The sequence below is a fragment of the Neopsephotus bourkii genome, unplaced genomic scaffold (assembly GCF_033783945.1).
Source record: "Neopsephotus bourkii isolate Nb327-2 ecotype Australia unplaced genomic scaffold, CSIRO-AGI_Nbou_v1 NB_272, whole genome shotgun sequence".
Classification (NCBI taxonomy): Eukaryota; Metazoa; Chordata; class Aves; order Psittaciformes; family Psittacidae; genus Neopsephotus; species Neopsephotus bourkii.
The window spans coordinates 7034584-7050152 of NW_026900781.1; the positions used below are offsets into that span (position 1 = coordinate 7034584).

The 15569-nt window shown below is 47.1% G+C and overlaps 2 protein-coding genes across 6 annotated transcripts in view; both read right to left on the minus strand.

Moving 5' to 3' along the window:
- The window catches only part of LOC133208423 (nuclear pore complex protein Nup153-like), a 40190-nt gene extending 32284 nt beyond the window's left edge, over window positions 1-7906 (minus strand). The window contains exon 1 of the mRNA XM_061346249.1: window positions 7805-7906. Within this exon, the coding sequence (XP_061202233.1) occupies window positions 7805-7906 (102 nt within the window). The remainder of the gene's footprint in view (window positions 1-7804) is intronic.
- Window positions 1-14086, minus strand: part of LOC133208528 (nuclear pore complex protein Nup153-like) — a 47394-nt gene extending 33308 nt beyond the window's left edge. For 4 of the 5 annotated variants that reach the window (XM_061346445.1, XM_061346442.1, XM_061346441.1 and 1 more), the window contains exon 1: window positions 13929-14081. In XM_061346445.1, the coding sequence (XP_061202429.1) occupies window positions 13929-14036 (108 nt within the window). In that variant the 5' untranslated portion in view covers window positions 14037-14081. Of the gene's footprint in view, window positions 1-13928 lie in introns of all 5 variants that reach the window. The other variant, XM_061346444.1, reaches the window with a different exon arrangement.
- Window positions 14087-15569: the final 1483 nt, after the last annotated feature.

Sequence of the window (15569 nt, forward strand, 5' to 3'; positions counted from 1 at the left end):
AACATCATTTTTATCAGCTCTGCTCCCAGGCCGAAAGTCAAAACACAGCCCAGCACCAGCTACCAAGAAGGAGAAAAATGACTGCTACTGCTGAACCCAGGGCATTATCCACCCCTTATTCCATACCATTCACGTCATGCTCAGATCCCACATTTTCAATATACCATCACTTATCTCAGTGCACTCTCATCTTAGTGCATGGACCAGTCCCTATAAAGCTGCTGAGTCCACCTGGTCCATGATGGCAGCCTCCATCTCTTGTAACAGTCTTTCAGAGCAGGAGAGGCTGTGTGCAGTGTTCACACTTGTGAATAACCTGGGCAATAGTGTCCATTGCTAAGTCCACCCCTCGGTCATGAGTCCATCTCTATGCTGCATCTCTGCTCTGATGGCCTGAAGTGTCATGGGCCCACCAGGCTCAAAATAAGTCACCATCCCCTTCAGCAGTTACTGCAACTTGTCGCAGGGGACTCCATACAGCTGCCTTCCATCTCTGACACTTCCAAAGCACTGGAAGGGCCCACTGGACCAGATACTCGCCCATACTGTCCCACACACCCTGCCACTCGTGACTGTCCAGCCTTGAGGAAAACCTCCTGGTCCTCCCGTATCGTTGTCTAACCTCAGAGAAGACCCAAACCCTACTCTGCTTAAATTTCAGGATCAGACAAAATGGTCATGGGTAAAACACACTCTGTGTGTGTGCCAACATGCTGATCCCCATCACAGTCAGCAGGCAGGTCCCAAGGATACCCAAAAGCCATTCAAGACCTTCAGAACTCTCAGATGATGGTGCTGTACTTGTCACTGGGGCTGGTGTAGCTGCTGTGCTTGCCGGCTCTCCTACCACCAGCTTCTCTTTTTCTGAGTCCAGCTTTTCCTCCTCTGCCTTGCTGGGAAATGCTGCGTGGTCTCCTACATCCTCCTGGGGCTTGGCGGGCAGCTTATAGAATCACAGAATAGTTAGGGTTGGAAAGGACCTTAAGATCATTTAGTTCCAACCCCCCTGCCATGGGCAGGGACACCTCGCTCTAAACCATATTACCCAAGGCCTCGTCCAACCCGGCCTTGAACACTGCCAGGGATGGAGCATTCACAACCTCCCTGGGCAACCTATTCCAGTGCCTCACCACCCTAACAGGAAAGAATTTCCTCCTTACATCCATTCTAAACTTCCCCTGTTTAAGTTTGAACCCATTACCCCTTGTCCTATCACTACAGTCCCTAATGAAGAGTCCATCCCCAGCATCCCTGTATGCCCCCTTCAGATACTGGAAGGCTGTTAGGAGGTCTCCATGCAGCCTTCTCCAGGCTGAACAGCCCCAACTTTCTCAGCCTATCTTCATATGGGAGGTGCTCCAGTCCCCTCATCGTCCTCGTGGCCCTCCTCTGGACTTCTTCCAACAGTTCCATGTCCTTTTTATGTTGAGGACAACAGAACTGCACACAAAACTCAAAGTGAGGTCTCACGACAGCAGAATAAAGGGGCAGGATCCCCTCCTTCGACCTGCTGGTCACACTCCTTTTGATACAGCCCAGGATACAGTTGGCTTTCGGGGCTGCAAGCGCCCACTGAAGCCGGCTCATGTTCATTTTCTCATCGACCAGCACCCCCAAGTCCTTCTCTGCAGGGCTGCTCTGAATCTCTTCTCTGCCCAGCCTGTAGCTGTGCCTGCGATTGCTCCGACCCAGGTGGAGGACCTTGCACTTGGCATGGTTAAACTTCATGGCTGGCATCAGCCCACCTCACAAGCATGTCAAGGTCCCTCTGGATGGCATTCCTTCCCTCCAGAGTATCAACTGAACCACACATCTCGGTGTCATTGGCAAACTTGCTGAGGGCGCACTCAATCCCATGGTCCATGTCAGCTACAAAGATGTTGAACAAGACCAGTTCCAACACCAATCCCTGAGGGACACCACTCGGTACTGGTCTCCAGCTGGACATTGAGCCATTGACCACAAGTCTTTGCGTATGGCCATCCAGCCAGTGCTTTATCCACCGAGTGGTCCATTCATCAAATTGATGTCCCTCCAGTTTAGAGACAAGGATGTTGTGTGGGACAGTGTCGAACGCTTTACACAAGTCCAGGTAGATGACATCAACTGCTCTACCGCTGTCCATCTGTTCTGTAGCCCCATCATAGAAGGCCACCAAACTGGTCAGGCAGGATTTCCCCTTAGTGAAGCCATGCTGGCTGTCACCAAGCACCTTGTTGTTTTTCATGTGGCTTAGCATGCCTTCCAGGAGAATCTGCTCCAAGATTTTGCCAGGCACAGAGGTGACACTGACTGGTCTGTAATTCTCCGGGTCATCCATTTTCCCCTTCTTGAAAATGGGGGTTATATTTCCCTTTTTCCAGTGGTTGGGAACTTCTCCTGAGTGCCATGATTTTTCATATACGATGGCCAGCGGCTTAGCAACTTCATTTGCCAGCTCTTTCAGGACCCGTGGATGGATTTCATCAGGACCCATGGGCTTGTGCACGTTTGGATTTTTAAGATGGTCTCGAACCAGCTCCTCTCCTACAGTGGGCCCAAGGTCTTCATTCTCACAGTCCCTGCATCTGCCTTCCAAGACTTGGGTGATGCGGTCAGAGCCTTTGCTAGAGAAGACTGAGGCAAAGAAGTCATTCAGAACCTCAGCCTTCTCCAAATCCTGTGTAGTTGGTTCACCTGAGAGCTTCCTGAGGGGGCCTATGTTCTCCCTAATCTGTTTTTTATTCACTATGTACCTGTAGAATCCCTTCCTGTTATCCTTAATATCCCTAGCCAAGTTTAATTCTAACTGGGCCTTAGCTTTCCTAACCTGGTCCCTAGCTTCCGGGACAATATCCCTGTATTCTTCCCAGGCCGCCTGTCTGGGGAATGGTCTCGGCTGTCGCGGGGCTGCCTCGGCCGTGGGGCTGGGCTCCTCCGCCACCTTGTCCCTCTGCTCGGCTGCTGCCTCCTTCTGCTCCTCCACTGGCAGCCGTCCCCTCACGGCCTCCGGCCCCGCTCCTGTTTGGTCTCCGGGGCCGCTCTCCCGGGCAGTTTCAGCAGCCGCCGGCTCCCAGGGCCGCTCCCCCTCGGCTCCCCGCGGCCTCACGCAGACAGAGGTGAGGGCGAGGGCCAGGACGGTGAGGAACAGCTGGACGGCCAGTTACCAGTCCACGGCCACATCTGTCCCACCCTGCTGCTGGAGCCCGCCCATATTACAAGTCGTTGCCATAAAGTACAGTGAGACAGGAACCTTAGCCCAAGTCCCACACTTGGTAAATACTAACACAGCAGATACTTGGTCTAAGTAATGTACTACATTCTGAAGCTGTGAGATCAAGAGGAACAACTCTGAGAGCCAATGAATCAGCATTGTGATGAGTGCCTATCAATCCAGTCAGACCTGTCATTATCTCAACCCCTCGTGCCCCACACTGAGCGTCAAAAAGAACTGTTGTGGTTTAACCCCAGCTCGTTCACTCACTCCCCCCCTTCTTTCCCTCCCCCTACTCCTGGAGGGATGGAGAGGAGAATCAAAAAGAATGCAACTCCCACAGGTTGAGATAAGAACAGTTTAGTAACTAAGGTATAACACAAATCACTATTGCTACCACCAATATTAATAATGATAAAGGAGATAACAAGGGAAGAGAATACAACCACTCACCATCAGCCAACCGATATAACTCACCCCCCCAGCCCGACCAAGCACCAACTGATACCTCCTCCAACACTCAGTCCACTCCCCCTTCTGGGTAACTCCCAGTTACATCCAGGGCATGATGTGCTGTGGTATGGAATACCTCTGGCTAGTTTGGGTCAGGTGTCCTGTCTCTGCTTCCTCCCGGCTTCCCCTCCTCTCTGGCAGAGCATGAGGCCCACAAAGTCCTTTGTCAAACCAAAACACCATTTTTTTCAGCTCTGTTCCCAGCCCGAAAGTCAAAACACAGCACTGCACCAGCTACCAAGAAGGAGAAAAATGACTGCTACTGCTGAACCCAGGACACATGTATGTGCACAGAGATGCAAAATACATAACCAGATAAAAGAACTAATTTCCACTTCACTGTATACAAACCTCTGCAAAGCATGAAATTTTTACCTCCAGGCCTCTGAGATTTATTTGCTTCCCATTTCAAAGTTCATGTTGTTAGAACATATGAATCAGTGATTCCTCAAAAAGAAAACCTGCACCTAACAGTGAAGTTCACCATTATAGAGCAGATCTAACCATTTTCAACCACTGAAAACATTTTCATGCCCTCTCCATCCCCCATGGTTACCTCACACCAGCTCTGGCACATAACAGCAACTCTCCATACTAGCTGAATTCATTAATCTGGCAAAGAAAGTACATGTTTCTCTGCTGGACTAATGAGTTCAACTGGCTCAGCGCACCAGAACTGGCCTGAGAGAAAGCAAGATCAGGGAGCCAGGACAAAGAAACAAAGATTATCCATTCTTTTAACCATCCTGGGTCTGTACCGCCATTAAAGATTGTCCCTTTCTGCTCTCTTCAACTCACCCTTCCCTTGCTCTGCTGCCAGCACACGTATGCAGCAAAGGGACAAACTGTATCAGGGCTCTATCTAAAAGATCCCGCCAAAAATTCACCTACACACCGTGATAGTGAGGACTGCCCTTCAAGGTCACTGGTCCAGCTTACCACGTGGCTGGGCTGCAGAAACAGAAGTGGGAACATGACATGATTGTCTCTTGCAGCAGCAAACTCAGACCGGCTTAAACTAACTCTGCTTTTGCTACTTGGGGACTGGTTTCAATTTGGATGAAGGACAGCAGAGTTTGACATTTCATTTAGAAAAAAAAAGACAATAAAACTATGACTTAATATGAACAATATGTTCCAGGAATGCCATTAATTATGTAACATTTTAAAACAACAATTTTCTTTAAGGCAAGCGGACTAGATCAGATTTATTTCTAAAAATCATGAAGAAGGGATTATGATACCAGATGCCAGTATATTTCCTTTTCATTGCTTGAAGTGAGCCTTATTGTCCTATGTCTAGTTAGCTTTAGAATAAGCAGTACAGGAAACTTCAGGTGCTGTTTTACGTTTTGGCACTGTTTGCACATCTGTACCCATCATTATCACTTCCATCTGAGTGCAAAATGCCAGTGCATGCTCGAGTAGCTAAATCAATGATAACCCACTAGGTTAAATCCTTGTCACACTGAATGGTTTTATCTCATGCTCTGTTCACACCTTTAGTTGACACAGTGACATTACACTGTGACATTACAAAGAGCACACGAAGTACAGGGCACTTTTCTTCCTTCGTTGTAAAAGCACTACATTAGGTTCTAGTTCATCCTCAGCACTGACCAGTGATGGGCACTGTAAATTACTGAGTGTATGTTCACTGCTACACTCTTGAGACAGAAATCTATCATCATCAAAACAAACAAAAAAAATTAAGATTAAAGAGAACTACTTTGACTTAATACTTCACAAGCATTTTTAAAGGGGTTCTTTCTCAATTTAAGAAGGGACTGTAAGCACAGTTGCTATTTATTTATTGAAAGACTGCCACACTGCCACAGAGCAAACTCTGACATAACCACACAGACAGAAAGTTTTAAGTTTTTAAAATCAGAATGATCAAGAAATCTATTTCAAATAGCACTAGATGGTCTTTACAAGGCCATTAGTACAAGTTAACCAGATTTAGCACAGTATGCTAACACACATTTTATATTTAGGACTCAAATACACAGTTCTTGCATTAAAGTATCTATCTTGTAGGTATTCTCTATACAGTAAGACCCAATTCATTACAGCATTTCTATTTCACCAAGTAGAATTTATAATAGAAATGGCAAGCTCTTTCTCTTTCCTGCATTTAAGGCAAAGATCTTTACACATTAGACCTGCAACTCAAAGAAAAGACCAGATGACCTGTTTAACTCTTTGCTTGATTTACTGTACTCTTGGAAGTCACCAGGCCTTGAGGTCTAGTAGTGGACGAAGTCAGGAGACTCACCTGCCTTAAGCAAAGAGTTTGATTCAAAACACAATCACAACTAAAAGCAAAGTCAGTTCTCCGGGACACTCTCACCCAACTCTTTCCATAGCAGAGCTATGGAGACAGTAATGAATAACCTCAGCAAGGAGAAAATTTTCTGCAGGCAATGCTAGTGTGTGTGTGCTAAAACTGTCAGACTTGAGTGCATGCTAGTGTCCATGTGTTTGTGTAAGTTTTTCCTGGCAAAGATGAACAAAAAGATGCTTCTTTAAAAAAAAAAAAAAATGGTCACAACCAAGCCAATCACAAAAACACTGTAATTAAATTCAACACACAATTATAAGTTACAGAAACTCAAAGGAAATTTCTCCCCCTCAGAAATTACTAGTTACCCTAATACAAAAGCTTTAGTGCTGTTGCATTTCCTAGACAAAGGGGAGAAAAAGTCTTTTCTTGTCAAAAGAAGGAGAATGTATTTGTAAACTCTCCAATAAAAACAAAGAAAACCAAATCTTACAGTTAACAGAAGATCTTTTAATTAGTATTTTTGTACAGTAATCTAGAATACCACAGTGACAAACACTGTATCAGCAAGTTGCAAAACTACTTACGCTTCAGGCAAAGTCAAACAAGCTAGCTCATGCTTGCCTTCACTCAGTTTTAAGACGGTCCAACTGATTTGGCTTAAAGGGTTTAGAGATTACATACCCAGTCCCTTCCACCAACAAAGTTGCTTGTCTAACAATCTCCCACCAGAGGTGGTGACATATAGCATGAATAACACCACCTTCAAGGAGCTCAACTGTTAGCAAAATTACCATCTCTTTGGCTTAAAAAGTGCATTTAAATTGTACCTTCAATTAGACACTTCTAACAGGCAGATAAGACCTGCGGCATTTAGGCATAAGGACAAGGCAAGTAAAGACTTTAAGCGTAGCAAACTGAAACAGGAGAGATATAGATTAGGTATTAGGGAAAAGCTCTTGATTGTGAGGGTGGTGAAGCACTGGAAAAGGTTGCCCAGAGAAGCTGTGGCTGCCCACCCCTGGCAGCGCTCAAGGCCAGGTTGGATGGGGTTTTGAGCAACCTGGGCCAGTGGACGGTGTCCCTGCCCGTGGCAGGGGGCTGGACCTGGATGATCTCTAAGGTCCCTTCCAACCCAAGTCTGAGATTCTGTGATAAAATAAAATATGGAATGTATTGCCAAGAGGAAAGATACCTACCACAAGAGATGTGTACAAAAGAAAACAAGAAATAGATTTAGGGCAGCTGTTCACAAAAACGCATAGACAAGTAATCTAATACCGGAACAAGTAATTAAAAAAATCTGCCTAATGGCTAGGATTTTTCAGTAGAAGAACATGGTGGACATTTCATTCTTAATCACTGAGGACTTGTATTGTTACAAAAAGCACAGAGGAAAGTTTTCATGATGTTGTCTTAGTAGTACATACCAAGAAATGTACACTAAGGAGCAACTCCTCCTTCTCTCATGACTGTATAAATACATCCAACATATTGTAGATGTACAAGAGCTACACAATAAATACTGGATCGATTAGACAGAACTTTAAAATGCAAAACCTCGAGGATTTTTTGCAATTTAACAGCAGAAAATGACCACGTAATTTTTTTGTTTTTGTTTTTAAAGAAAGAGAAAAGCCTCTTAGCTATTCTGTTCTTGAGGGCAACCCTGCAATTTACTCTAGATAAAAATCCAAGGGGCGAGACAGGAGGCATTATCTCTTCCCTTGAAAACAGAGGATGGACCAACAAAAGGATTATCAGCCTAGAGTAACATTGACATTTACACTGAAATCACACCCCAGGTCACCTACTCTAACCTCCCGCTCAGAGAAAGGCCAAGAACAGGTTGCTGTGCCCACTTGGGTTTTGCGCAGCTCCAGGGATGGAGACTCTCTAGGCAGTTCTTCCAACATGTTGGCTGTCCTCACAGTTAACAGGCTTGTCCCGGTATTAACTCAGAATTTTCACTTTTGCAACTGAGTCCATTGTCTCTTTTCCTGTTGCAGTGAACCTTCTACAATAGCCTTGGTGTACCTTCTTTATATTCTTGTTTATTATTTGCTCTTAAGCTGAATACACACAGCTGTCTCACCCCCCTGATCCTTTCGGTTGCCTACAACTAGACTCACTCCAGTATGTAAACATTTTTTTTCTGGTACTGGAAAGACCAAAATTGGACACAACAGTCCAAATGCAGTCCTAAAAGTGTTGAATAGAGCAGAAAAAATATCTTCCTCAATACCCTTCCCACATTCTTACTAATACCACACAGAATGCAGTCGGCCTTCTTTACCTCAATGGCATACTGCTGACTTAGGTTCAATTTGCTGTCCAGCAAGTAGGTGGGGTTGTTTTGTCCCAGATGAAAGACTCAGCATTTGCCTTTATCAAACCTCATGAGGCTCCCAGCAGCCCATTTCTATCAAGATCCCTCAGAAGCAATCCCATCCTTCACTATACAATACGGCTGATGTTCCCCTAGGTTTGGCATCATCTGGGAGCCCGTTGAGGATGTATGCCATTCCTTCATCCCATGCTGTTAATACAGACGTCAATATCAATCTCCAAGAGCCTCTACTCACAAGCAGCTGTCACTAGAATTTTCTACTGCTGATTGACAACCCTTTGAGGCCAATGGTCCCAACTAATTTTTCAACTACTTTACAGTCCACCTGACAAGTCTGCATTTCACCAGCTGGACTATAGGGATAACACAGAAGACCATACCGAGGTCCTTGTTAAAAGTGCAGGTAAACAACATCTACTGCTCACCCCAAGTCCACTGAGCAGGTCATCCCACTGTGATACATATTTGTTACAGAGGCTACGGTAGCCCACATCTGCATCCCTCTGAAACAGCTCTGCTCAAACTTTTTTAGGCACACAACGACATTTTGAACTCCGTCCTCTCACAGTCCTTCGAATCAGCAGCAGCTCAGCTCCTCCATGGCAGGGGAGCAAGAACCGGTTCTAATTACTGACTGGAGGAATAAATAACTCTGAGGAAGTGATATGCTGCCAGGAACCAAAGGCAATTTGCAGTGTCCCACCTAACAGTCTATTTCATCTGCTTTTTTCCTCTCCTAAAGTACTGCTCACTAATACTGTTTTTTTTTTTCCAACACTTCACAGCCTCCAAGGCTGTCATGATAATACTTTGATAGGCAAACCCCAAAATATTAAAAAATGCTATAGCAATCGTCATTCCAAATTTGTTGTACCACTGGCAGTACTGTTAGCCTAAATGAGAGAAAATTATCAATATCTCAGCTTAAAAAGTTCTTCCCAGTTAGGATACATTTCTGTTTCCAGTAGCAGCAGAAAGCCAAGTACCACATTTAAACATCTGGTTTACTACTACCATCTGATATTGCTGGGACAGAGACAAAACCTCTGATGTTAACTACTACCCCATTCATTTAAAATAAATTTTTTTAATAAATACTAAACATTTCTTCAAATCTATTCATTTTAATGTGCTAGCCTACTACTAAACCGAAACAAGCAGAGATGCATACAATCCTAAATACAGCCACCTAAGCAGGCTTCTAGGTACAATAGGATTGTACCTGATAGGAGTTAAGCCAATACAATTACACTCATGTTGGTCCCTATGGACATTCTTAATAAAGGGTATTTAAATTACTATTTTCCTGCTTTATGTTTACGAAACCTTACCTAGTTTGCATTACTCAACACAGTACTCTAGGAACTGTTAAGCATGAGAGTTTCATAATTTCCTCCCAAAATAAACCTGGTGGTTTATAAGATCCCATCTGCCCACTGCCTGCAGTCAGCACCCAACAAGAAAATGCCATGCATACTCCAAACAATAGTTTACAACTGGCCTACCTTCAAGACAGCAGCAGGTGATAAAGTAACAATTAAAACATTGCTGCATATAGTCTAAGCTCCAGATACCATGGCTACTTCATCTGGGAAGAATCTCCCACGATTTCTCAAGTGACTTTGTGAAACTCACTAATCCAGACAGGACTTTAATGATCAGGACTAGCGAAAGTGCCTTGCAGCTGCTGCTTACTCCCCTCTTTCAGCTAATATCCTAACTACACCAGTGCAAAACCAACTACAAACGTGCAGAAACACCTTTGGACCATTTTATTGTGTATCATGCAGCATATCTACATTATAAATATGCACAGGCAAGTACATGTGTAAGAAAAAAAAAATAACACAACAAAAACTTATCGCTCCACAGCAGAAGTTTCAATCTACAAATATTATCTCTAATATCAAACAGCTCCAGGCTGAAGCTTAACATAAACATGCAGGTTTATGGGAAGGTTATGAAGACTTTTCAGGTAATTGTTTTTTCTCATGCTCAAATCTGCTTGTATGAGCTTAAAAGTTCAGGTGAGTCAAAGTTCCTTGACATTTTCATTTGAATAGTTAATTATCAAATTAAAAAAATAACCAAAACAAGTGGTTTTAGGCTCTTCTCATATAAGTCCCATTTAGAAACTTTGAAACCTATGTTACCTGCACGAGAATGGCACTATTCCAGGCTAAACCAGGGCACACACACAAGAGCACAAAATTAAACATAAAATTAACAACCGGAATATACAAATACTAAACTAGAAGCTGCTTAATACCTCAGCAATGTAAACAGTCATCGCAGTAACACACCCATACCATGTAATCCCTATCATCAGCCTACCTACATGACGAGGACAAACCAGCATTCAGAAACCCCAGGGCCACATCCGGAAGATGAAACCCAGATGTGAGACACAACAGCTCCTTACTTGCACATGTTTAGCTCTCAGAGAAGCTCTCAGAGAAGCACCCAAGTGCCTAAGCTCCTTACACAATACAGAGGGAGGTTGGATATTTCAGCATGAGATGGCTGAGTAAACAGGTAGCACGCTAAGCACAGTGTAATCTAAAATCAACACATTCAGCATGGAGCTGTCAACACTTCACAAGTAGGAAAGCACAGTCAATGCGGAGGGACTCCTCAGTTCTACCCCCAGAATGCCGAACACAGAGCTACAACAGGGCTCTGAGATGTGATTCCCACCTCACAGACCTTCACAGTGGGTGAGTCTATACCATCTTTACCTAATAGTGCTGCTACTTTCTGCTGTTGGTTTAGTATCACTGCTGACAGTGCACTTTTTATAATGCAGGATGGTAGAAGGGCAAATGCCATGACTTAGTTCCTTCACAAGTGGGGACTGTAGCCATATCACCACCTTCCAGAATACGCAAACTGCAAGTCAGAGTCTTCACTTCCACGCATCTGTTTAAATTTCCTATTTGAGGCTACTTTTAAAAAAAGACTAGATTTTTAAAAAAAACATGCACACAAACATAATGATGCACGGCCCTGAAGTTTACTGAGAAAAGGGCAGAAAACACTGGGCTTTGCATATTTGCTCCAAGAAACATCCAACATAAAACACCTTCTGAAATCAAAGATCAGTCTCTGTATGTCTCCAGTCTTGGAGAGCAACATCTTCTTAGACATCCTCCTTCTGGCTCAGTGAATCATGCTTTCTTTTTCTGGATAGTAACACAGCTTCAGCCAGGAGAACTGGAGACAACACACAGCTTGGCAACTGGGATATTTGCCCAGAAAGTGGAAGATGTAGGTTGAACCCTCCAGGCAAAAAGGCATCTAAAGCAGGGTCTACCACATTCTGAACAAATGACTTACCTAATAGTCATTAAAAAGCAGCAGCAGCAACACCTCCTCTTCCAACTGTCTTCTAAAACTGTCACTGTACTTTAGAGCAGACTAACTCTGCAGCACATGTTGGGCATGATTGGAGAACTCTCACCTGACTGAACTCCCCAGGAGACTACAGCAAAATAACAACATCCAGAAAGCAGTCAGTCATGAGCCAGGCATCATGCTCATCATCACGCAGAGAAGTGGGGAAAAAAAACTTAAAAAATCAGATGTCCCAAGAGCTTTAAAGGCATCAGCTATATTGAGTACTGTGCTTAGGCACCTTCAGAGCTCAATGAGAAGAGACTGAGGGTTTTCAGGACTGCAGCTTTGACCACAAAGTACCTCTAAGAGTTCTAATAAAGCATCTCTATGAACCTACTTATTGATAACATTTAGGGGGATCAGAATCAGGTATAACCTCATGTCAGGATTGCATTAAGCACTTTCTTGTCTTCCCAGACTCATTAGCAAGAGACAATTAACACTAAAGTGCAGAATACTTCTGCAGAGTGGGCACCGTATTGAAAATAGGAACACTTGTCAATTAATTCCCATTTAAGTTAGCTATCTACCCAGAGCTCATCTTTGAATGTAATGCAGGTTAGCTAGCTGCACAGGGTTAAAAAGCTATCCGTTAGAACAAGTGGGCATGTCTGACATCTATCAGTTTGCCTATTTATTTAATCATTACAATTACCTCCCACCCCCACCCCCCACCCCCAGTATATTACTGTTAATTTGATCTATGTATTCAATTTACAGCATCCATTCTCTGGGCAGAATCCCACAGACCTCCACAAGCACGTGCCTGCTTTGGCACACTGTTTAAATAAACCTACCAGAAAAAGTGCCAAGATAACAGACGATGGAAGAGGCAGAAAACTATCTAGACTGATTATCTCAAATTCAAGCGTAAAGTTTATCAGTTACCTACACAGGATCAACACACGTGAGATACAGGAATTTCAACATTATTCCAGCATTCACCTAAGAACTGTTGACATCTGCTCTGAAAGCGCACTGATCCTTTGTATAAAGTCACTGTCCTAGCTTTATAAGCACAACACTGCTGTACAACACTATATAAAACACTAAGTGTAGTACTTCCCAAATAACAGAAACTAATCAAGCAACCACTCATGCACAGCACTCCCTCAATTTTGTATATAATACTCAACCCCGTAGCTTATGTTACCGATGCAATAACGGAAAGGTTTTGGCTGAACAGTCAACTTCAGGTTCATAAGTACACGTGGAAGTAATTTCCAGAGCACTGTCTCTAGGCATCTTGCAATTTCTTGGCTAGTGGCAGTTGGGAAGATCTCTGCTTCCTTCCCCCCTCCAGCCACTCCAAATGGCATGGGATTCTTTGCTGTGCCACAATTTACGCTAGTTTTTGTTATCCATCTACTCTGTCCTACAATACAAAGGAGAACAAATGCCTTATGAATTACATTTCACTTGCACTGCATCAGCACATTTAGTCACAGGAAAGAGGCTGAAGAAACTACCAGACGCAGACCCGAGGGCTCTGCATGCAGCATCCCACAAAAAAAAAAACAGTCGAGGAGGCCCGACTCAAACTCATTTGCGATTTTAACTTTCTCAAGAAACACAAATCTTAGAAGCGACGCACTTAAATCTGAAGAGTAACTACGCCTGATAACCCAGCATTAGTTTAACGGGGGGGGGGGGGAAGGATAACAACTCGCTACGAGACGGGTGCATACAGACAGCAGTTTATTCTTCCGGGTGTTAGCCCCGGGGTGGTTAAGGAACTGCACAGCCCTGAGACAAAACCCCGCGACCACTCCGCCGACGGGTGGCCGGCCCACCCCAGCCGCAGGGCGGGGGAAGGAGCTCCCAGCCGACGCGGTCGCTTACCGCCTTCGCTCCATGTCAAGCGGGGGCATCTCCCCCGGCTCAGCGGGAGACAAAAGGGAAGCGAGGATCCCCCCGAAGGGCCGGGACTGCCGGCGGAGCGGGAGCGGGGAAAGCGCCCGGAAATCCCACAATGCCCGCGGCCCCGGCGGGAAACCCTTCTCCGCTCCCCGGGCCGCTCCACCGGGAAACCCCGACCCAAAGCCGCGCACGTGTGGGGATGTGGAAGAGGAAAGACGGAAAAAGGGGGAGGCTCCGCCGCGCTGGGCCTGCTCCCGCCGCTGAGGGGGCTTAGGGGAATAGGCCTTCCTCCCGCCGAGGGTGACCCGCGGGTTCCCGCCGCCGCGCCTCACCTGCTTGTTCCTCGCATACGGAGGCTTCGCGGCGCCCAGGTGGTACCGCCGGGTCCGAATCTTGCCGCCGCCGCCTCCGACCCCTCCGCCGCCGCCGTCCGAGGCCATGATAGGATCCGGCCCCTCTACTGCCCCCTTCCCCCCCCACCGCTGCCCCGGCCCCGCCGCGCGCGCGCGCCGGGCCCGGCCCCCGCCCCCGCCGGCCGCCTCGTGCAGGCGCGCTCCTGCGCTGCGGCCCGGCTACACTCGGCGCTCAGGGCTGTCACCGCCCCAGCTCAGCCTGGCCCGGCCAGGCCCGGCCTGCGCACCGCTCCCTCCCGCCACGCGCCTCGCGGCCTTGCGCTGGGGGCTCCGCGGCCTGCCCCTCCCCGCCGCGCCACTCCACTGCCGGCTCGCTCGGCTCGCGCGCCGGGGCGCGCGCGCGCGCTCCTTCTCACGTTCCCCTCGCGCTCCCGCGTGCGCCCTTCGCCCGCTCCTCGCTCGCGCTCCACCGGCGCCGCCCGGCCCCGCACCGTACCGCGCTGCACCGCCCGCTCGCGGCCGAGCCGCTTCACCCCTCCCCCCCCCCGCTCCGGCCGGCCGACCAACCAACCACAGAGCGTCCGCCCGGGCGGCCGTGCGTCACTACCCCGCGCGGGTTGCGTCACAACACCGGGACCGACCGGCAGGCCCCGCGCGCCCGGGCACCGCCCGCTCGCTTGAAGCGGGAGGGTCTGTGGCGCAGCGCTGCCGTGTTAACGTCCCGTCCACCTGCCCCGCGAGCAGCGCGCTCGCCGGACTGCCAGGGTCCGCAAAGCGGGATGGGGGGAAACCTGCACCCGGGAGCGGAGGTGTGTGAAGGGGTGAGGCCGCGCCGGGTAAGCCCAGGCGGCGGCGCTCCGCCAGTTATATCGCTCCGGGAACGCAACTTATGCACCCCCTGTCCGTGCCGGCGTGATGCCGGCCGCCCTGGGGGACGGGGATTCCCGTGTTTCCGGAGGGACGCGGCAGGGAAGGGATGGAGCTGGTGGGACAAGAGGTGCTCTCTCGGCGTGCCGCCATTCGGCGGAGTTGCGTGAGTAATGGAAGTGAGATCCTGAAGGTCAGTTGTTGCTCGGTTTTGGCGGATGGAAGCAGGCGAGTATAAAAAGCTTCAACACAGCCTTTTCTTCCTCAAAACAAGACCACCTCGTTTCTAGTACAAATATTTAACATGTAAAAGTGGTGCGTGTGTTTTATTCTGCTAAAAGTTGAGGGAAGTCTTACAGCTCTGCATCTTAAGAGCATTGATCCACCCTGGTAATGATGGAACAGAGCAGAAAACCACAACCAACTTCCCTGTGTAGAACTTAGTAATAAAAAGTCACAGGATGTACCAAAAAATTACACAGAGGTGCTTCACAGTGAAAGATGGAGCTGTGATGTAGTGTGCACCCCCTCAACCAGAGACAAAAGCATGTCACAGCACACACCTAAAGAGTGCGTGTATCACAATGGTTTGGGTTAGAAGGGACCTTAAAGCTCATGTGGTTCCAACCCCTGCCACGGGCAGGATCATCTTCCACTAGACCAGGTTGCTCAAAGCCTCATCCATGAACACGGCCAGGGATGACGCAGCCACAACTTCTCTGGGGAACCTGTGTCAGTGTCTCACACTCAGTG